General features: G+C 36.2%; 1 protein-coding gene across 3 annotated transcripts in view; it reads left to right on the top strand.

Moving 5' to 3' along the window:
- CEP112 (centrosomal protein 112) overlaps nucleotides 1-24,510 on the top strand; it is a 443,305-nt gene that overhangs the window by 35,012 nt on the left and 383,783 nt on the right. For all 3 annotated transcript variants that reach the window (XM_023729297.1, XM_023729296.1, XM_023729295.1), the window contains 2 exons: nucleotides 18,241-18,288; nucleotides 18,551-18,628. In XM_023729297.1, coding sequence (XP_023585065.1) covers nucleotides 18,241-18,288; nucleotides 18,551-18,628 — 126 coding nt within the window. The remainder of the gene's footprint in view (nucleotides 1-18,240; nucleotides 18,289-18,550; nucleotides 18,629-24,510) is intronic.

The following is a 24,510-nucleotide window of genomic DNA, read 5'->3' as shown; positions in this document are numbered from 1 at the left end:
CTACTCACCAAGGTAGAATGTAGAACATTGTCTTTATAAACTGTGTTATGCCAGTTGAGCTAGATGTTCCCCAAGACCATGATCACCACAGCCCTCCGCCCAGCAGTTCAATCCTTCAGGGAGTTTGAATGTGTCTATGGAGCTTCCATGACCTTTCTTTGTACAAGTTGTTCTGGCTTCCCCAGTATTGTGTACTCTCTCACCCTTCACCAAATATACCACTTAGCTATTGTCTATTTAGTATTAACCCCCACCCCTCCCATCCCTCGTAACCAACAAAGGTTGTTACTTTTTGTGTGTAAACTTTTTCATGAGTTTTTACAATAGAGGTCTCATGCAATATTTGTCCTTTTGTGATTGACTTGCTTCACTCAGCGTAATGTCCTCCAGTTTAATCCATGTTAACGAGATGCTTCACAGATTCATCATTGTTCTTTATCGTTGCGTAGTACTCCATTGTGTGTATGTACCATCGTTTGTTTATCCATTCATCTGTCGATGGGCATCTAGATTGTTTCCATCTTTTTTGCTGTTGTGAGCAATGCTGCCGTGAACATGGGTGTGCATATGTCTATTTGTGTGACGGCTCTTATTTCTCTAGGATATATTCCTAGGAGTGGGATTGCTGGATCGTATGGTGTTTCTATTTCTAGCTTTCTAAGGAAGCGCCATATCATTTTCCAAAATGGTTGTATCATTTTGCATTCCCACCAGCAGTGTAGAATTTTTTAGTTTTTGTTAAAATACATTTTTTTCCAAACATGCTCTTTTTTTTCTCAAGGGTATGTTAATATTTTTTCTAGGAATACATAATTCAAGTAGAGATTTATTTTAAAACCTAGCAATAAAAATTTCCTTCTGTATTATTTTTTTCTTAATCTTTAACCTTCTCAACCATTAGTTGAGGGAAATTTTCTTGCTTTGTCAGTATACTTTTATATATATTTCATGCATAACTTACTAGGTCACAGACATGGCTTTCTGGATGATAGTGCTATGGATGCTAGTCATTTTTAAGTTTATTTGAGTGATTGCATTGTTGGAGAGTTTGGAATATTCATAAGAGGATCCCTAAATCTGTGTATGAACCAGCACAAGTCCCAGCCTCACCCCAAGATGTGCATGTGTGGAATGTACTCAAAGAAGCATAGCAAAGGCTTAGAGAACTGATCTATGATTTAAACCATTTTCCTAATCCCAAACCAACCCCTAATTGTTGGATGCAAGATAAAGACCAAAGTGGTATAGTAAAGGCTTTGAACATGGAACTGACATTGCAACCATTGTCCATAGACCGAGAGACAGGACTTGTGATCTGAACTAAACTGAGTTGATCGTCTGCTAAAACAGACACAACATCAACATTTTCCAGACCCTCAAAACATGTTCTGTCATCATAAGGGAATTATGTTTTCTTGTCATAAGGGAACCTAGAAATCAGTAACATAGAAATCATTTGCAAAATCCACAAATATTTGGAGATTAAAAAATACTTCTAAATAATTAATGGACAAAAGAGGAAGTCTTAAGGGAAACTATAAAATATTTTTAGCTGAACTAAAATGAAAATACAACATATCAAAATTTGTGGGTCACAGTAAGGCAGGTTTTTAGAAATTTGTAGCATGAAATACGTTAGCAAAGAATGAGAGTTCCATTTCTGGGATGGCAGTATGAGGAGCTTCATGGGCCTACTCTCCAGCAAAGTAAGCGTAATTGGTGAAAACTATAAAAAACAACCCTTTAATGTCTGGAAATTGTCCTCAGGGTATACAGCAAATGAAGAAACATTTATTCAAGAAAATCTAAAACTCAGTAGGAATAGTGAGAGTCTGTGCTACTTGAACCATGACTTACTCTCACCCTCTGCCAACCAGCTAAGCTTCATGGAAATTCCACTCCTGGTGGGTGTGGCCAAGAAGATGAGGCTGTCTCTTCCCTCAGCTCCTAATCAATGGGTAGGGGAGGGGCATGCTTTTAGAATTTCTCATCTCTAGGTGTGAGTTGAAGAGGCAACATTTCTGATGAGCGCAGCCAAAAGATTGGGCCACCCTTTCTCCACCTAGCCCCCACTCATAGGGTGGAGACTTTACTCTGGGCACAGCAGGCTGAGAATATTGGGGCCCCAATTTCCCTTGCCTCCTGTTGCTCCTAGGGCAGAGACTCCACACCAGGAGAGGCAAGCCAGGAAGACCAGAGGTATTCACCCCTGCACAGCATGCAGGTTAGTAGCTCAGAGATTTTGCACATGAGGAGAGGCAGTCCATAAGAACAGAGAGATCCAAAACTCTCCCCAAAGGAACTGACTTTATTTAAAATAGACTTTGGGGAAATTTAAGCCTAAGGGTGCTTTAGAAAAAAATGGAGATTCTGGTGGCAAGCAAATGAGAGGAAGCTGGTAGCTTCTCTTAATTAAGAGCAACAAGCTAAACCATAGGCCAGCAAGTTTACCAGAGAGAGCCAGGAAGAGATACAGCTAGGGAGAGGTCTCCTGGGGTCAGAGCAATCCTTGATACTGGCCTCCAAAACTACCCCTCCCTGAAGTTAACTGCATTAGACTGTGAAGCAATTTATGTCCCAAGGCCTTGTTGAAAGAGATAGAGCGATCAGCTGGCAAGTAGTGGAGCATGACAGGTGCAGGAACATAGGGAAGGTAACAAGTGCCTAGAGGGCAATCTCTAAGTCACGCCTCCCTCATTCAAGCACCCAGGGACAATATCTAAGTTGCACCCCGCCCCCCGCCCAGATTTCAGGATGAATGTTGATAGCGGTGATGAAAAGGAGAGGAGAAGCTGAGTGCGCCAGCCACACCCGTGTCCTGGGTGGTGGCCGGGCTGACAGGTGGGCCTTGGGGATGCCTGGGCCATGGTGGCGGTGGTGGCATGAGTGGCGCTTTCAGGCTGGTGAATCATCTCAGCAGATACCGAGCGCCACAGCAGCCGAGGGTAGCACCAAAACATGGCTGAAGTGGGCATGGGCTTTCTGGAGCAGCTTAAGTCCTTCATAGTTTGGTCTTGGACGTATCTCTGGACTGTGTGGTGTCACTCCCTCTGACAGTGTCACCTGGTACAGTCTGCACCCCCACATCTCCTAGTGATGCCACTGGCACCTCGGAATGTCATTCTGTGCCTCGTCTGGCACACCCTTGGACTTGTGCCTGGGGGCAAGTACCCCCCTCTGCTGCTCCCTCCCCCCCAGCTACACCTCTGGACAGCTAGATGTTATACCAAATTAGACAGACAGCTTAACAGAGAGATCAGGGAAAGAAACAGAGATCTCTGGTAAAACCACTGTCATCCCAGAATGACTGTTCACTCCCAAGGCTGTGCTCTCTGAGGAATGACACCAAACATTTCATACTGTGAGGATAGTTGTCTTAGGCTGGATTCTCTAGAGAAGCAAATCAGTGAAGCATATGTATATGTGTGTGCATATATAGATATATAGATAGATATGTATATACATACATAGAGAGATCTAGGGAGACATTTATATCAAGGAAATGGCTTATGCAGTTGTAGAGACTTGAAAGTCCAAAGTCTGTGGGTCAGGCTGGAGGCTTCTTCTGACTCGTAGCTGGAGTGGCTGGCAAAACCAAGATCAGTAGGCCTCTGGCTCACAGACTGCAGAGGCTGATGAATCCCAAGATCGACAGGTAAGCTGCTAGCTCAAGTCCCAGATGCAGAATACAGAGCGAGCAAAAGCCAGTGAGCTTTGCCAGAAAGTCCTCATATATTTGATGTAGGCCGTACCCCAGGGAAGCTCCCTTTCAACTGATTGGCTGCTCATGGCAGATCTCATCATAAAGGTGATTACATTATATCAGATCTCATTATGGAGGTGATTACTTCATTAGATAGCTGCCAAACTACATCATAACTGCCAGAGCACTGAAAATCATGGCCCAGCCAAGTTGACACAACCTTCACCATCACAGAAGTGGACTTCAATAAACTAGTCAAGTCACTAAACAAATGAATAAGCAAACAACAGAGGGGGCTGAGGAATTAGTATCCAGAGTTGCTACAGTGTATTACCTAAAATGCATACTTTTCAATAAAAAAAAATTACAAGATGTTCAAGGAAAAGGAAAGTGTGACCCAAATAAAAGAAAAAATAAGTCAACAGAAACTGCTTCTAAGAGGGCCTAGATGTTGGATTTAGTAGACAAAGACTCAGTGCAGCCATTGTAAGTATGTTCAAAGAACTAAGGAAACCATGCTTAAAGAGGTAAAGGAAACTATGATGATGTATCTCATCAAATAGACAATACCAACAGAAAGATAGAAATTATAAAAGAAGAACAAAATAGAAATTCTGGAGATAAAAAGTATAATAGCTGAAGTGAAAAATTCACTAGAGAGACTCAATAGTAGATTTGAACTGGCAGAAGAAAGAATCAGTGAACTTGAAGATTGTATAATATGAATATTATACAATCTGAAGATCAGAGAGAAGTGGGAATGAAGAAAATTGAACAGTGCCTCAGAGAAATTTGGGATACTGTTAAGCACACCAATATATGTATGATGAGAGCATTAGAAGAAGACTAGAGACAGGAGCGGAAAGAATATTCAAAGAAATAATGGCTGAAAATTTCCAAATGTGATGAAAAACCTGAGTGTACGCATTCAAGAAGCTCAACAAACTTCAAATTAAGATAAACACAAAGAGATCCCACACCCAGACACGTTGTAGTAAAAATGCTGAAAGATAAGAAGAAAATCTTAAAAACGAGAGAAAAAAGGTCCTAAGTCATTAAGCTTCTATCTAAAGAATCTAGTAAGAGAAGTTAAATCTAGAGCAAGCAGAGGAAGGATATAATTAAGATAAGAACAAAAACCAATGAAACTGAAAACAGAAAAGCAATAGAGAAAATTTATGAAAGCAAATTCTGAATCTTTGAAATGATGACTAAAATTGATGAAGTTCTGCTAGACTGACCAAGAATAATATCAAGGATAAAATAAGAGATAGCACTACGGACTCTACAGATGTTCAGAGTATAATAAGGGATTACTACAAACAACTTTATGAATGTAAGTTTGACAACTTAGATAAAAGAGGCAAATTTCTTAAAAGACATACTCTACCAAAATAGACAACCTGAACAGTCCTATATCTATTAAAGGAGTTGAATTTATAGTTAAAAACCTTCCAACAAAGAAAATGCCAGGCCCAGATGGTTTCAGTGACAAATTCAATCAAACATTTAATTATTTAAAGAAAAAATAATACCAATTTGATAAACCTCTTCCAAAAGATAGAAGAAGAGAGAACAGTTTTAAGATGCCAGTTTTACCTTGATGTCAGAACCAGAGACTGGCGAGAATATTTGCAGATAACGTATCTGGCAAAACACTTTTTATCCAGTTTATTAAAAACTCTACAATAAGAAATCAATCCAATAAAAAGATGGTAAAAGATAACAATGAGATAACACTACACATCTATTAGAGTGGGTAAATCAAACAAATCTGACAGTGACAGGTGCTGGTGAGAATGAGGAGCAGCCGGAACTCTCACCTCTTACTGGTTGGAATGCAAAATGGTGCAGCTGTTTTGGAAAAGTTTGGCGATTTTTAAAAAAGTGAAACATAACATTTACCATATGATCTAGCAGTCTCCCAGTATTTACCCAAGTGAGATGAAAGCCAGTGTTCCTGCAAATATCTGTATTTATGTTTTTTGTTAATTGCTCAGAACTGCAAACAGCCCAAATGCCCCTCAACTGGAGAATGGGTAAGCAAACTGTAGTACATGCATACAGTGAAATACTTCTCAGCAATATAAAAGGCTGAACTATCGATTCATGCAATAAAATGCATGAATTTCAAATGAATTATGCTAAGCAAAGAAGCCAGACTGAAAAAAAGAGTGTGTGCTGTTTGATTGCATTTGTACATTTTGGAAGTGGTTAAAGTATAAGGATGGAGAACAGCTTTGTAATTTTTAAGGGTTAAGGGTTGGGGTAGAATTTGACTAGAAGGGTGTAAATAGGGCCAGATTTCTTTTTTTTTTGTTTTAATTGAACTGTTCTCGAGTTTGATTATATTTTGGTGGTAACACCAGTCTGTGAATTTGTCAAAGCTTATAGAACTATATACTAAAAAGAGTGAATTTTAATTTAAAAAATTAAAAATGAATATGTTATTTCCCATGAGGAGCGGTCCTTGAGACAGTATGTTACCCTCTTGCTTAAACTTTATTTATCATTATAAGGGAAAAGGAAGAAATCATTTTCCCCCTGATTTGCAGGTATATTTTTCATTTATAACTGTAGCTTAAGATGAATTGAATAGACGCTTACCAGAGCAACTGACAGTTTGTTTCTGTATGTAGAGTATTTCCTATTCTCAATCATTATTCACTTTGACTTACCTTTTTGAAAGAGCTACAAAAAAAAAAAAAAGGCTTTGCAACGGGATAAATTCTATGGTTAATGTTTGGTTTTTGAAATGATAGGATAGCGGTTTCTAAAAGTGAAAAAACAATATGACTAGAGAAGAGAGAGCAAAGTAAAAGAATGAAATATCAATATATGTTCTTTTCACATACCCATGGGATTATTTATAACACTGATTTAGTTAGAGCATAAAGAAATTCTCAGTAAATGACTCCACTTTAATAAACTGGAAATTAACATCCAAAGGGTAGTTCTCCCTCAGAGTTTTCACTTGAAGATTAAAAACAAAATACAAAAACACTTCACCTGTACAGCTGTGTCTTTATATAAGCGGTAATTAAAACTGAGTGCAGGCTTATGGCAAGGAGTCCTGGTGGCACAATGGTTAAATGCTTGGCTGCTGACTGAAAGGTTAGCGGTTTGAACTCACCAGCTGCCCCATGGGAGAAAGATGTAGTAGTCTGCTTCCATAAAGATCTACAGCCTTGGAAACCCTACGGGGCAGTTCTGCTCTTTCCTACAGGGTTACTATGAGTCAGAATCTACGCGATGGCCAACAGGTTTGGTTTGGTTTTGGCAGACTTACTGGAGGGGGAAGTGAGAGTTATTGCTTCATCGGTACAGAATTTCTGTTTTGGGTGATGAAAAAGTTTCAGAAATAGATGGTGATGGTGATTACATTGCACAGTGTTGTGAATGTAATTAATGCCACTGAACTGTACACTTAAAAAAGGTTAAAATGGCAGAAAAGAAAGAAAAACTAACAACTCAAGTTGAAAAAACAAAACAGAGTACACACTGTGTAGAAAACTAGTGTTGTGAAAACAATAGTGGTGATATGGCCCAAGTGATACTGAGGAGATACAGTACTGAACAAAATGTAATGAAATAAAAAGCAAGACCAAGCCAAAGCAAATAAAAAATAAACAACAATACCCCCAAGTCACTAGAACTGATCAATGAGACAAGCTAGATCTTTGCAAAGAACAATAAAAGGGACAGTAAAAAAAACTTTATTGCCTACAGTGTGGTTTAAAAACAAACAAAAAACAACCATGTTAAGAATTGAGAAGAGATCACAACAACAGATAAGGAGAATGCTGTATTTGCTGGCATACAAAATTAATTGGTATGTAAGGAGCATTATAATTTTCAAGGAAATGTTGGTAACTTCATCTGCTTGGAGAAAGTACAGCCAGAATGCTTCTTAGAATCATCTTGCTTACTTTGGACACATCATCAGGAAAGACCAGTTGGTAGAAAAGCACATAGTGCTTGGTAAAATAGAAGGTCAGCGAAAAACGATGCAAGCCCTGCATGAGAAGGACTGACACAATAGCTGCAACAGTCGGCTGAAACGGAGCAACAATTGTGAAGATGGCACAGGATCTGGTAATGCTTTATTCGCTACGGTGTAATGTTGCCATGAGTCAGAACCAACAATTCTTCATCACTCACCTTCAGTGTCTTACAGCTGAGTCAAATTGTTCTTGCTGTTCTGTTCTCCTTATAAGGAATGTGGGAAGCCTGACTCTCTAACTCACTATGACGTTTCTGTTAAGGCCTATTGAGAGTGGGTCTAATCAGTCGTCGGGGAGAGGGACAGCTGTCATGTGGCCTAGTAGATTCATGAGAAAGTCCAGGTGAGATGAACTTACCCAGTAGAGCCCAGCATACGTTGCCAACCCACAGAATTGCAAGCCAGATACGATGGCTGTAGTTTTAAGCCATGAAATTTTGGGGTGACTGGCTATACAGCCAAACCTAACTGATACCTCGAACAGTTTTCCAAAACTCTTGTACCAGTTAGATCCTCACTAGCAATGTGTGCCCGTTCCGATTCCTCTAATTCCTGTCCAGCACTTAGTATTGTCAGTTCATTTTTTATTTTTTCAAATTTTAGTCATTCTTGACAGTGGACAGTGGCATTGCAGTGGGTGGTTTTAATATGTATTTTTCTGCTAACTAATAAGGTAGAATGCCTTTCCATGTTCTGTGTTTCCTTCACGCTCTTATTGGTGTCTTTTAGTGAATAACCAGAAAACCAAACGCGTTGCCATCGAGTCGATTCCGACTCATAGCAACCGTATAGGACAGAGTAGAACTGCCCCATAGGGTTTCCAGGGAGTGGCGGGTGAATTGAAACTGCCAACCTTTTGGTTAGTAGCCAGAATTCTTCACCACTGCACCACCAGGGCGCCTTTTGATGAATAGACGTTTTAAATCTTCATGTAGCTCAGTTTTATCCTTTTAGTGCTATTTGTGTCCTAAGAAATCTTTGACTGTATTAAGGTTCTGAAGATGTTCCACTATATTTTCTTCTAGAAGCTTTATTGTTTTACCTTTTCTGTTTAGATTTGCAAACTCTCTAGAGGTGATTTTTGTATATGTTGTGAGGTATAAAATTAATATTTATTTTTTGTTTCTTGTATATACCTAGGTGTAGCCTTGGTGGCACAGTGGTTAAGAACTCGGCTGCTAACCGAAAGGTCAGCAGTTCGAATCCACCAGCCACTCCTTGGAACCCTATGGGACAGTTCTGCTCTGTCTGTAGGGTCGTTATGAGTCGGAAACGACTCGATGACAACAGGGTAACAGGATATACTCAGGTGACACTACCATTTATTGAGAAGACCATTCTTACCCTGCTGTACTGTAGTATTATATGTCTCATAAATCAGGTGATTGTGCTTGTCTGTTTCCATTCTGTTCCTTTGGCTTGTTTGCTTTTTCTTTTGCCAGTGGACTGTGTTTTGTATCTGTATTTTTATTGATGCTCATTAAATGTTTGTAGAAAGGTTGTGAGTAAATGAATGAACCTGCATTTGTGGTAGTATTTCTGTGGAAGGACTTTTTCCAAGCTACAAAACACTGACTTAAAAACATAATTTGGGGCATAATCAATTTGATGTTGAAGATTGAATTTATTTTATGCTATGGAGACAGATTTGGCAGTTCTGACTGATGCTGTGACTTAAAACATTTATTTTAGTTAGGGTTACTGGTAATATATTGCTTGATATGTCTTTCTCTCTAAGATGGCTAAAATATCAGATAAAAGGCCTTTTTATTTTGCTGGAAACGCCACTTCTCTAGTTGATCAACATTAGTCTGTAAGGGGTATTTGCTTATGTTAGTTTGACCGAATCCTGAATAATTTGAAAAAAGGAATCACAAAATAACAAAACCTTTAGCAACTAAACAAATAAACTTGCTAAAAAATGAAAGAAAACAGATTATCAAAATTTACTTTTATTAGAGTGCATTTACATACTCATGTTAATGTCCAGTTTAAATTACTGTATATTTTATTATTGTGATTCTTTTTGCTTCTTAGGCAAGAAATGTTGTGTGATTTATTCATGCTATTGGAACTTAATTATTTTTGGCTTTGCTTTCATTATATTTTGTTAGACTTTCATGTCTCACATAAGTCCTTTATTATCTTCCATCTTGGACAGTCTTTATTGTGGTACCCTTTCTTGAGGTATTAAGAGAGAACAAGAAGTTTTCTAAAAGAGCATAAATAAAGTAAATGTTAGGACTGTTTACAGATTGCTTCAAGTCCATGCTACTTTGTGGATTACAAAGTGGGAACATTTAACTTCAAAGCACATCTGGCTGCTGTTACAAAATCAGAAGATAGATTGCTTATTTCCCCCAAATAGACTCAAGAGTGTGCTTTACTATGAATAATTCCCATCACATATTAAAAGTGGTTCTGAGAAAAACTCAATTTATTATAAATGAATAACAGCAGAAGATTTGTAGTTATTTACAGTGTCCATTGCTGCTTTTGGAAATTAGAATAAACTTTTTTCTATATTTTTTTTTTGGTCAACTTGAGAAAGGAGATTTATGATAATAGAATGAGTCCTTCTTTGTTTAATGGCTTATAAAGATGAAGAGGATGAAATAGAAGTTATTTCTGCATAGTTGAAATGCTACATTGTAATTAGCTAAACCAATATTTTATACCCTGCTTATAGATGAAAAGCTGGGTAAAAATAAATCGCAGATGGTTTTCTTGGCTTTGGGGTTAAAATTTAAGCTTAATTAGAGCTTGAGCATCTTTGAGAATTCCCTGTTTCCTCTTCCTTTATTTTTCCCCTTATATTTAATTCTGTTTCCAGAATTAGAGTTTTGTGTATTTACAGATTTATGTGTATCTTTAAAGAATTTACTTTCTGTACTGTTTTTGTCTGTTCCAAAAATAGAGATTGGTTACTTACTTTTCATATATATACCTGCCAACAAAAATATTGGAGTGCACTTTGCTTCCTGCTGGACTATTTTCTAAAGAGCTGTGTGTATGTAACCCATTGCCATCAAGCCAATTCAGACTCATAGCGACCCTGTAGGACAGAGCAGAACTGCCCCATAGGGTTCCAAGGCTGTAATCTTTATGGAAGCAGACTGCCACATCTTTCTTCTGCGGAGTGGCTGATGGATTCAAACCGCCAACCTTTGGGTTCGCAGCCGAGCACTTTAAGCACTGCACCACCGGAACTCCTTTGTGTGTATATAGTACTGTGTTATTTACTTATGGAGCCCTGGTGGTGCAGAGGTTAAGCACTCATCTGCTAACCCAGAGGTTGGCAGTTCGAACCCACCAGCTGCTCCATGGGAGAAAGATATGGCAGTCTGCTTCCGTAAAGATTTACAGCCTTGGAAACCCTATAGGGCAGTTCTACTCTGTCCTACAGGGTTGCTGTGAGTCAGAGTTGACTCAACGGTAATGGGTTTTTATTTACTAAAGAATATTCCTCTTTCTGTGGTAGAATATTTGAGTGGATTTTATTATTATATTTATTTAATAAGTGCCTTCCAAAACAGATGTACCACTTTATACTCCCGCCGGCAGAACTCCATGTCTTGACCATTTGCATTGTTAAATTTGTAATATATGTATGCTAATCTGAAAATGTTTTCGCACTGTGGTATTACTGTACCTTTTTCATGTTTCTAAAGAGGTTGAGATTATTTTTCCTAATGTTTATTAGCCTTCATATTTCCCCATCAATGAAACGTGCCTCAGGTTTTTACCATTTTTCTAATGGGTTATTGGTCTTTTCCTCATTGAGTTTTAAAGGCCTTCTTTACACATTTTTGAGACTATGTCTTTGTGCAAGTCTTCTCTTCCCAGTTTATAGATTGTCTTTTCACTTTCTTTGTGTCTCTTATTGAAGGGAAGTTCTTAAAGTAGTCAAATTTATTAATTTCTTTCTTATTTACGCTTTTTTGTGTCTTGTTTAAGAAATCTTCTTAGGCCATAAAGTCATTCTTCTGATTTGTCTTGTGAAAATATTTATAGCTCTACTTTTAAGTGTTTAATCTACTGGGAGTTTATTTTTATATATGGCGTGAGGAGAGGAGCTGATTTTATTCTCTTCCATTTATTGACCATTGTCATGGATTGAATTGTGTCCCCCAAAAATATCTGCCAGCTTGGCTGGGTCATGATTCCCAGTACTGTATGATTGTGTACCATTTTGTAAATCTGATGTGATTTCGTTATGTGTTATAAACTCTATCACTACGATGAGGTTATATGTGATTTCCTTATGTGTTGTAAACTATCACTATGAGGAGGTTATACTGATGAGGTTTACAAGATTAGATAGTGTCTTAATCCAATCTCTTTTGATACATAAAAGAGAGAAGCAAGCAGAGGCACATGGGGACCTCATACCACCAAGAAAGCAGTGCTGGGAGCAGAGTGTGTCCTTTGGACCCGAGGTTCCTGCGCTGAGATGCTTCCAGACCAAAGGAAGACTGATGTATCACAAGGACCTTCCTCCAGAGCAGAGAGAGAGAGAAGGCCTTCTCCTGGAGCTGACACCCTTAATTTGGACTTGTAGCCTACTGACTGGGACAGAATAAACTTCTCTTTGTTGAGGCCATCCACTTGTGGTATTTCTGTTAGAGCAGCCCTAGATGACTAAAACAACCATACTCTTATTTTCTCACTAATTTGCAATGCTTGATCTTTCATTAACCAGGCTCCCATATATAATTGAGTTTCTTTCTGATATTTTTTGTCAGTTACTATAGTTTTCTTATGTCTTTGTAAGTTGCCCTTGATGTTTTTCTTCACACATCTTAACTATTCCTGTGCCTTTATTTATTTATATACGTATAGAATGACTTATTAAGTGCCCCAAAAATCTTGTCAGAATTTGAGGTGGATTACGTTTAGACATTAGATCAGGTTAAGGAGAATTAACATTTATACAGTATTGAGACTATCTAAACACATGGTTTTACTTCTATTCAGTTTTTAATGTCTTTCGATAAAGCTTAACTCTTTTCTTGATAAAAGCCTTATGTATCTTTTCTTTAATGTACTTGGCTAGTAACGAAAAAGTTGACAGTTCAAGTCTACCCAGAGGTGCTTTGGAAGAAAGGCCTAGCAACCTGTGGAAAATCAGCCACTGAAAACCCTATGGAGCACAGTTCTAGTCTGACAGACATGGGTCACCGTGAGTCGAAATTGACTCGATGGCAATTGGATTTTTGGTATCTTTTCTTAAATTTATTTTTAGGAATTGTATATGATTTTATAATTATAAATGATGTCTCTGTAAAATCTGTTTTTCTTCTAGATGATTTTTGGTTATGTACAGGAGTGCAGTTGACTTTTATATAGTGATCTGGTATCTGCAATTTTGCCAAACTTGTACTAGGTTTCTAGGTTTATTAATTATTTAGTTGTGTATTTATTTTTAGAGTTCTATGTAGATAGTCATATCATCTGCAGATAATGCAGTGTGGTGTTCTTTTTTTTTCTTTTGCTTTCTAATCTTTGTATCTCTCTCTTCCTCGTCTTTTTTTTTTTTTTTTCTTTTTTTGGCTTTTTTGTCTTATTGTACTGTTTAGGATTCCAGTACAGTGTTGACTAAGAGTATGTTTGTAGTGGGAATTTTAGCTAATCTTAAAGGGAATGCTTTCAGTCTTTTGAAATAAGAATGCTTGCTTTTTTTTTTTTCTTATAAATGTTTATCAAGTTAAGTATGCTTCTTTCTATTCCTCTTTTTTACAAGTGTATATAAGTATATTAAATCATTAATGGTTGTGGAATTTTTTGAAATACCTTTTTTCATCTCTTGAGAGGGCCATAGTTTTTCTCCTTTAATCTGTTAATATTTTAAACCACACAGCGTATTATTTTTATTATATATTGTTTCTAGTTTGCTTTGATCACTCAATTATTTATTACATATTCTTAACCACTATGCCACCAGGGTTTCCGTTTAAAGTATAAGAAAAAAATCCTTTTATACTTACCCACCTGTTTACCATTTCTGGTGTTATTTATTCCTTTGTGTAGAGATTCCATTTAGTTTAATTTTCTTTTGTCTAAAAGACTTTGTTTTTAAACATTTTTATATGGTGTAGTTCTGCTGGTGATAAATCTTTTTACCTTTTGTATGTCTGAAAAAGTTTTTTTTCCTCCCAACCCCTGTTTTTTTTTTTTTTTGTTTTTTTTTTTGAGTGGGTATAGAGTACTTTAAAGATACCCCATTCTCTCCTAGCTTGCATTGTTGGTGACAAGAAGCCTGTTATCAGTTACACAACTTGAAGAATGTAATCAATGTCACTGAATTGTACATGTAGAAATGGTTGAATTGGTGTATGTTCTGCTGTGTATATTTTTAGCAACAACAAAATAAAATATTTTGTTTAAAAAAAAAAGAAACTACTATCATTCTTACTTTGTTCCTCAGTATGTAATGTGCCTATTTTCTCTGTCTGCTTTTAAAGTTATCACTTTATCACAGGATTTAAGTAATGTTTCTTGGTGTAGCTTTCCTTATTTTTTTTTTTTTTTTTTTTGGTGCATGGAGTTTGTTGACCTCTTTAATCTGTAGAATCGTAGATTTCATCAGTTTGAAAAAATTTAAAATATTTTTGCCTGTTTTCATTCTTTGGGCACACCAATTACATTGAAATCATCCCACAGACCTCTGTTCATTTTTTAAAATTTTATTTTCTGTCAGGGCTTCGAACCGATTCAAAATGGTTCAGTCATGACCATCGTAAACAAGGGCAGCGTACGTGTTGCATAGCAACCAAATATGTATCCCGTTGGATTTTGACTCAAGTAGGAAACAAACAGCGATGTCCCACTCAAAGATGGCAGCTGACTGTGCCACTTTGAATGTGTGGCTCCCCACAGTCCTGCCAATAATCCAGTCTCCTGTGTCAGGCTCCTGAAACGTTCAGAGCGGCGCACTCGGCTGCCTCTTTGAGTGAAGCACCACTGTTGGTTTCCTACTCGGGTCAAAATCTGATAAACAGCAGATTTGGTTGCTATGCAGTGCGTATGCTGCCCTTGTTTACAATGGCCATGACTGAACCATTTCTAATGAGTTTGAAGCCCTGTTTTCTGTGTTTTGTTTTGTATAGTTTCTGTTCCTATATTGCTTTGTCTTCAGATTTGTTCGTCTTCTGCAGTGTCAAATCTGTTTATCTCTTCTAGTGTATATTTCATCTCAGATATTTATTTTTTATCTCTAAAAGTATGAGTTGCTTCTTTTTTATGTTTTCCATATCTTTATATCTTGATCTTTCGTCTACCTTCTTGAACTATAAGGAATCCCGTTAGAATAACTGAATAGTCTTATCTACTAATTATGTCATGTCTGGGTCTTTATCTATATAGATTGATATTTTTCTTCACTTTGGAGAAAATGATGTTTCAGCACTGTTTTCTGTTTTGGAAGCATAGTAATTTTTTTTTTTCATTGAATATCTGACTGGTTTTTACTTTGTTAGATGTTAGATATTTTTGTATTCCTTTAAATATTCTGAGGTTTGTTCTGAGATGCAGTTAGGATACTTGGAAACAGTTTGATCTTTTTGAGACTTGTTTTAAAGCTTTGTCATGTGTGACTAATCCAACCTTTAGGGTAGTGCTGATACTGCTCTAAGGGAAGTGGTGGTTCAGTGGTAGAATTCTCGCCTTCCATGCAGGAAAACCGGGTTTGATTCCCAGCTAGTGCATCTTAGCACAACCACCACCTTTTTGTCAGTGGAGGTTGTGTTCCTATGTTGCTGAACTGGTTTCATTGGAGCTTCCAGACTAAGAAAGACTAGAAAGAAAGGCCTGACGATCTACTTCCAAACATCAGCCAGTGAAAACCCTATGGTCCTATCTTGTGCTTCGGGTTGCCATGAGTTGGGAGTGACTCGACAGCAGCTAGCAGCAACAACAATTTTGCTGCACTAATGAGGAAGTGTATTTCTGAGCTCTTGATTCAATGACCTGTGGATCACAATGTTTTTCCACTTTGGTTGGTGGGAATATTCCCTCTTCTATATGAGTTCTAAGGCATGTCTCAGATGTTTTTACTTTATTTTTTCTGGGTGTTCTTAATTTGATTTCAGGTAGTTTTCTTAAATACTTGTGGTGAAGAGCACCATACTCGAAGGGAACCCTCTGTAGATCTCTAGAGCATGTGTCAGCAAACATTTTCTGTAAAGGACCAGATAGTTAACATTTGAAAATATATACTGTCACAACTGCTCAACTCTGCTGTTGTTGTGTGATGACAGTCATAGACTGTACATAAACAAATGTGGTTGTATTCCAGTAAAACTTTATTTACGGAAATAGGCAGTGGGCTCATTTGGCCCCCAGGTCATAGTTGACTGATGCCTGCTGTCTGTGCTATTCTCTCCTGTCTACAGCTCTCATTTTCCAGTACTCTTTCCTGTGAATTCTAGCCACTTCGGCTTTTTCAGATTCTGCACTTTGCTGTCTCAAATCAGGTAGACTTCCAGCTTTATTGGTTCCTCCTCCCTGCACTGTGGCTTCAAAACTCTCTTTAGTTAGAAAGCTGGTCAGTCATTGGTCTCACCTTATTTGATTAATTTTTCAATATCCGTGTCTTGGGCTGCCTGTTTTCTGGTATTTAAAAGCTATGTGTGTATGTGTTTTAGGCAATAATATAAGTTTGGTTCTTCTTACTTAACTGGCAGCAAAAGTCTTCACTTTCAGTTATGAAAGATATTTTAGCTAGATGTAAAATTTTCAGTTGATAGTTTTTTTCTTTCAGTACTTCTAAGATAGTATTCCTTTGTCCTGCACCATGTATTGTTTCTCATGAGGAGTCAGCCATTGTTGTTATTATTGTTACCTGTATGAATTTTCTTCTTGTCTGTTATCCTGTTTCCCGTCAAAATTAACATTATTTAGAAGCTCCCCTAGTATATATTTAAGGTATACAGTGATTGCAAACTACTGTTTAATTAGGTTCATCAATGGTATTTGGTTTCAGACAAGTAAAATATGCGACAGTTGTCTATTTGGATACAACAGATGGTCAAAACATTTTTTTCCAATTTTTATTCTTAAGATATTTACATAGAAAAAAATATTTCCAGGATAACTCCTGTACCCACCACCTTTTAAATTTTGTGATTTTGCTCTATCTGAACCATTGAAAGAAAGTTACAGATGTGATAATACTTAATCAGGAAAGATTTTACCTTTATTCTTGGTTGAAGTTTCCTTGATTATCTTTTAACTAAGTGAAAATGTTCATTCTCTGGTAGATTCCACAGGATGGGGCTTGTAATACGATATTTTCTGAGTTCTTGCATGTTTGAAATGGTGTTTTATGGCCTTCATTATTGAAGAAAATCTACATTGGACATAAAATACTTTGGTTCATATTTTTTTTCCCTGAGTTTATTAAGTATATTGTTTTACTGTTATCTTACTCTGTATGTTGTACATTACAGTCAAGAAATATGATATTTACCTGATGTTTTGTTTTTTTTCATTTGTAAATGTCTTATTCTTTTCACCTGGTAGTCTGGAGATTTTTAAAAATTATCCTGAAAATATTGAGCATGTTTCAGAGTTGATAGTTCTGGGTCAGTTTTCTAAGATAAACAGTAGGAAATGCCAATATAATGATTCTTATCTTCTTTTATTTTAAAAAAAGTTTTCTTTAATAATTTTAAAATAGTCAGTTGTATTTGACTTTTTTCTTCAGGGAATCCAATTATACATTTATTGGATTATTGTTGCCTGTTTTCTTTCTTTTTAAATCAGTTTCTCTCTGGTCCCTTTTAAATATCTGTTTTTATTTCAGTTTTATTTTCTGGATTTTGTTTAGTTTCAGTTTCTGTCTTGTGTGTCTCCTGCTGTGATTTCAGTTTTATCTTGGTCTTGTTTGGATAGCTCTTACTTTGTTCTTCACTTCCTCGGTGGTTTTTGCCTTATTTTTCTGTTTCTTTTCCTAAATTTGATGAGCTCCTGTTTAGCATCTTTGTATTTTTGACTTATTCTGATTTGTTGTGTTCTATATATCTGAAGTTATTTTAAAATTATAGTTACATGCGTGTTGTTATTTACACTATTGCTATTGTGGAAGTATGTTTAAAGTTTCATCCACCAAATATGCCTAGGAGTGTAGTGATTAAATTGAGACTTGAAGGATGAATAGGAGCATGCTTATAGAGGTTAGAGGGAATAATGGACAGAATAATGCATAGAGACAGATATGAGAAAACCTGTAGTCTTCTGATAATACAAGTCATTCAGGATTCTGGGAGCATAAAATATGACACAGGAGTAATGGAAGATGAGGGTGAACAGTTAGAGATAGGATCATGAAGGTGCATTTATGCATACAAAGGAATTTATGTTTTATACTTTGTCAGGGAACCACTAAAAATGTTATATATAATACCTATCTAAAAAAACAGAAATATTAAGGCATATAGAACATTTTTTCCTATAGCAGCTTAATTTTATATTTTATCAAATAATAATTTATACTTCAAAATTAATAAAGCCTATTTTCTTTCAAAATTTTCAGATAGAAAATCCTCGGTATCTGAGACAGAAGCCTGTCCCAGTTTCTCTGGTAGGTGAGAATTCCATTGGACTTTTTCTAGGGACAGGTATTTTTTAATAAAATAACCATTAACTCTTTACAGAAAATAATGTAGGCTCACGTTATGAAGCATGATAGTCTTATTAACCTAGCTGCCTGGAAGTGAATGAATCACTTTTTCTCCAGTGTTGTTAATAGTTTGGCATGAACTTTAGGCATTTTGAAATTTACTTTTGGGCTGAGGATAAACCAGATCTGTAAAACTATTGCATAATTCTTATTTATTCAACAGACGACTCCCAAATTCAGCCTGAGAAAATCCAGCAGTTTTCACGATGATCATTTACTCTCTCGAATGCATGAAAAAGAGGTAGGATTGAGATATTTCTGCTGTATCTAATTGTTAACACACTTGTTAAATTTTTGTATACTGTGAGTTTCCAGGTCCTAGTTAAAATAATAATCTAAGGTAGGCAGGGTTTGTCTTTATTTTTTATCACCCATCTTCCATCTTGTATGTCCCAACTCTGTTCTCACTAGATAAGGGTGTCCTGAGAGGCTGTCTCCTGAAGGTCAGTTCCTGATACCAGGAGATAGGGGAAATGGCAGTTTTTAAGAGACAGTGTATTTGACCTCATCGAATGCTTCCGTTTTTCCTTTATCTCAACTTATTTGTAATGTGTCTTTCTAGTTTCACTATTCTTACTGTTTAAACTGATCTACTAAATTAACCTATGCTATAGCTGATAAATGACATAATAAACTACCCTTCTTTGGTCATTTTAAAGTACAGTTATTAAAGAGGTATTATTGTTTATTGGTTAAGGGCATAGGCTATGGAGTCAGGAATGAAAAACTAAAGCAAACTCATTGCCGATGAGTTGATTCCGACTCATAGCAGCCCCATACGACAGAGTAGAACTGCCTCATAGGGTTTCCAAGGCTGTAATCTTTACAGAAGCAGACTGCCACATCTTTCTCCCATGGAGCGACTGGTGGGTTGGAACCACCAACCTTTTGGTTGGCAGCCACGCTCTTAACCACTTACCATCAGGACTGGTTGGAGTCAGAAATAACCTGGGTTTAAATCTAGGTTCTTTTACTTATTAGCTGTGTGAAAACCGTCACATACTTAACCTCTGTGAGTCTCAATTTCCCCACCTAAATTGAAAGATACCTGCTTTGTGGGACTGTTTTGAGGATTTTGTAGTCTGTAAGGAGTCCTGGTGGCACAGTGGTTAAGCGTCTGGCTGTTAACCAGAAGGTCGACAGTTAGAATCCACCCACTGCTCCTTGAAAACCCTGCGGGACAGTTATACTCTGTCCTGTAGGATCCCTATGAGTCAGAATCGACTCGATGGCAACAGGTTTGGTTTTGGTACAGGTTAAGCAACTATAAAGGAGTCCTGGTGGTGCGGTAGTTAAGTGCTTGGCTGCTGACCAAAAGGCTGGCGGTTCAAACTCACAAGCTGCTCTGTGGGAGAAAGATGGGGTTCTGCTTCTGTAAAGATTTACAGCCTTGGAAACCCTGTGGGGAAGTTCTGCTCTGTCCCAGAGGGTCACTATGAGTCGGCATCGACTCAACAGCAATGGGTTTGTTCTTTTTTTGGAAGCAACTATATGCTTGACATATCGTAGTTGTTAAACAAATGTTAATTTCCTTTTGTTTTTTGTTCTGGTAAATTTAAAAATCATTATTGTTATTTTTGTTCTTGCTTATGACCCCAATGAAACACTTTGATCATCTGTGTGGTGTGGTGGAAAACTGTTAGATTAGAAATCTGAAAAAACTGTATTCTTAACCTTACTATTTACTATTCTTACTATTTAAATTGATCTGCTAAATTAAGATATGCTATAGCTGATAAATGACATGATCAACTACCCTTCTTTGGCCATTTTAAAATAGAATTATTAGAGAAGCAGTATTGTTTATTGGTTAAGAGCACAGGCTGCAGAGTCAGGATTAAAAAGTAAACCAAACTCGTTGGCAACAGAGTTGATTCCGACTTATAGCAACCCTATAGGGCAGAGTAGAACTAAATACAGCTTTACTATTCTCTAGTCACATAACCCTGAGAAGTCAAGAATATTAGTTTAGAATTTGTTTAATGAGGAGGTAATTTTTGATCTCAGGATTATTAGCAAAATCAAATGAGAATAATGCATATGTACGTAACTTGCAAATTGTAATGCACAACTTAAATGTATAAATGTGTAAAATAGGCTTAGATTATTAATGTTTTTAATAAATTTATTTAAATAATTTTATCATTAATTTTTCTTTCATTTTTAACTTCAGAATTTCCGAAGTTCAATTTCAAATTGGTTCCTTTTAATATGATAGTTTTCTGACCACCTTCTTTATAAAATATCACAAAAGACATTGATTTTGTTGTTGATGCTATTGTTGATAATAGAAGAGGAAGGGCTAGTTTTTCTTTTTTTAAATTTCAATCTGGTAGAATTACTGCAGCTGATCTCAGTGATATTCCATCTGACATTTAGTAGCTCCAACTTAAGGGATGTAGAGTTTTGTTTCTTAGTGCATACCTGGTGTTTAAAAAACTAATGAAATAAACACATTATTACATTTAAAAAGCCTGTTTTGGGGTAATACTTCTTATATTCATCACATCTTCTTGTGAGCTCTTGTTTTGCATTTCTTTCTTTTTTTTTATGTTGTCATTGTTTTAAAAGGGCATTCCAAGTCATTACCAATCATTTTTTCTTTTATTTTGTGCTAATTCTTACTTTTGAGGCTACTTGCCAAAGAGTAATGAAAAGGATTAAAATGAAATGTTGGCTTTTGAAAATTTTCTTTTGTCTTTCATGGAGTAAGATTTCTTCTCTTTATAATGACAGCCTGGGTCAGGAGTAAACATTCCAGTGTTCTTTGAAAGAAAATGTATTTAAAGCTATTGTGTATTGCATCCAAGATTCATGTTTAAATGTATGTGGCTTTCTTTTTTCCACACCCTTAGGGTTTTTTTTGTGTGCATATTTTAAATGAATGAATCTGTTTGTGGCATCATTGAGAAGTTTGCATGTGAACATCAACTTATTGCATATGTTAAAATATACCCAGGGAACGTTTAAGCAAAAACAACCCTTTCTGCAATTACATAATCATTTCTGAAATTTTTTTTTTCATAAAATGTTTTGATCATATTCTTTTCTTCGCCATAAAATATTTCAAGGTATGTGTTGAGTTGCCTCAATGTGAAAACTCTCTTGGTGTCTTCTTTCTTTTAAAGTAGCATTTCTAATTAAATCATAAAATACTGTATGCAATTTTTTATTGAAGAAATTTTGGAAAATACAGACATGTGTAAAGAAGGAAGTAAAATCACCATAAAATTAACATGCAGAAATAAAAACTCCAATAAAATATCAGTCTTTTCCCTCTGCAGCATATAAACATGTATTTTTCCTTAGAAAATTGAGATGACATTGTATATATTGCATTGCATATGTTAAGTATTTTTCATGCTATTAAATGTTGTTCGTAAGCATCTATTTTTAATGTCTGTATCTTATTTCAAATCATGGAAGCATCCTGTTTATTTAACTGATCCTGATTGTTGTATATTGACATTGTTTATACTTTTCATTAATGTAAATAATTCTGGGGTGGGTATTCTTATATATGTATCTTCATATGCATCTCCAAATATTTCTTTGGGGTAAAAATTATATCTTTTTAATGATAAATTGAAATGATGGATTTTTATAAACCTTAGTACCATAAATATTTTAACTTTTTTTGAAATGAAAATTAATACTTGGAGGCCTATTGAATATTGTATATTATTATAAGGTACAAGTAATTTATTATATGTAAAAATGAGAATGAAAATAAAAAAAGGTCAAAGATAATCAGGAATCATTTGAAGCCAGCAAAAGGTAGCAGTTTAGATTGCCTTTGTAAATACAGACATACTAATTATATTATTAATGCAGAGCAAATATTTTTCTTTTAAAATATATTAGTTTTTAAAAAATATTTTCATTGTTGAAACAGAAAATAGCCATCACGGAGGGTGGTGGGAACCATGGTCTCAGGGAACATCTAGCTCAATTGGCATAGCACAGTTTATAAAGACAATGTTCTACATTCTACCTTGGTAAGTAGCGTTTGGGGTCTTAAAAGCCTGTGAGCAGCCATCTAAGATACTCCACTGGTCTCACCCCTTCGGGAGCAAGGGAGAATGTAGAGAACAGGATGCAAGGAAAAGATTAGTCCAAAGGACTAATGGACCACAGCTACCAAGGCCTCCACCAGACTGAGTCCAGTACAAGTAGATGGTGCCCAGCTACCACCACTGATTGCTCTGACTGGGATCACAACAGAGGATTCTGGACAGAGCTGGAGAAGGATGTAGAACAAAATTCTAACACACAAAGAAAGACCAGATTTACTGGCCTGAAAGAGAGACTGGAGAAACCCCAAGAGTATGGCCCCCAGACACCCTTTTAGTTCAGTGGTGAAGTCACTCCCAAGGTTCACCGTTCACCTGGGGATTGGACAGCCCCATAAAACAAAACGGGACTAATGAGGCACAGCAGTCTAGGGACAAGGACTAGAAGGCAGGAGGGGACAGGAAAGCTGGTGATAGGGAACCCAAGGTTGAGAAAGGACAGTGTTGACATGTCGTGGGGTTAACCATTTTCATAGGTCAATATGTTAACTGTTTAATGAGAAACTATTTTGTTCTGTAAACCTTCATCTCAAGTACAAAAAAAAAAAAAAAAGAATTATCTCTGTGATATTAAATTGACAACAGCAACTCAAAAGGTTTGATGGGAATCCTAGGGGACAGTGCGTTGAAGATAATGGTGATGGAATAATTTGGAAAAGGATAGTGAGAATAGCAGCACAACTGGAAGAACGTAATCGATGTCACTGAGTTGTACATGTAGAAATTTTTGAAACTGTGTATCTTTGGTTATGTATATTTTCACCAAAAAAAAAAAAAAGATCCTCCAAGATCGAGAATGGAGAGTGTCGACATGTCATGGGGTTGTTAACCAATGTCATAAAACAATATGTGTACTGACTGTTTAATGAGAAACTTAAACCTTCACCTAAAGTACAATTTAAAAAAATTTAAAAGAAAATAGCTATCATACTGCTTTATTATTTTTCTCCGTCTTCCAGAGATACTTTTGTAACTTGGATATATCCCTAAATTTAAATGAATAGCTATGTAACATTTACTGGTGGACATGAGGATAAACGCTTTTGTTTAGACGTTCAGTAGATCCTTGTATGTCCATCTTAAAAAAACTCTAACGTGTCTTGTGTAAGTTCTCATCTAAATCTCTTCTAAAAATGTCCTTTTGTTTTTGCTGGGTGGTGTTTTTTAAAACAAGAAATAGGATTTCTTCAAGTGAGTCAACTGCTATTTTTAAATGAAACCTTGAATATTAAATATTTAATACTCCTTCTCCTAACCCCTTATCTTCATTCCTTAGTGGTAATCATTGCAAAAAATTCAGTGTATATCCTCCTAAAATTTTGTAGGAATATTTCATTTTTTTAATACAAATGGGATCATACATCATACTCTGTACACTGTTTTGCATTTTATATTTTGAGCTTAACTATATAGCCTGCTGTTCTTTCTATATCAGCAATATGGCCTCATTCTTTTTAATGATTTTTAAAATTTTACTTATATACTATATTTTATTGATTGTCTCCTATTGACTGACTTAAGGGGTTTATAGTATTTTGCTGTAACAGTGTTTTCAGAACATCTCTGTGCGTATCTTTGTATATTTTATGTTTATTATTATAGGATAAATTCTGTGAAATGGAATTGCTCACCACAGATGTATACATCTACATTTTTGATTGACATCGACAAGTTGCGGTTAAAGTCAGGCTAGGTCTGTCTAGGGCTGCAGGCGTGGGCGAGAATGGGCAGTGATGGCTAATTGGTATGGGGTGTCATTTTGAGGTGATAAAAATGTTCTAAAATTAGATTGTGATGATGGTTGCACAGCTTTATAAGTATATTAAAAACTATTGAATTGCATACTTTAAGTTGGTGAGTTTTTATGGTAATGTCAGTTATATTTCAGTAACCCCTTTTTAAAAAAAAAAAAAAGTTATATCTATTTAACTTCCAGCAGTAGTGTAAGAGAATATTTTCTCATTCTTTCATCAACCCTGGATTATAAACTCTTTTGATCTTTATTTGTGAGGTGCAAAATAGTATCTTGTTTTGATATTTACATATCTTT

The sequence above is a fragment of the Trichechus manatus genome, unplaced genomic scaffold (genome assembly GCF_000243295.1).
Source record: "Trichechus manatus latirostris isolate Lorelei unplaced genomic scaffold, TriManLat1.0 scaffold00028, whole genome shotgun sequence".
In the NCBI taxonomy this organism is placed as follows: Eukaryota; Metazoa; Chordata; class Mammalia; order Sirenia; family Trichechidae; genus Trichechus; species Trichechus manatus.
This window is presented reverse-complemented; position numbering and strand designations above follow the sequence as displayed.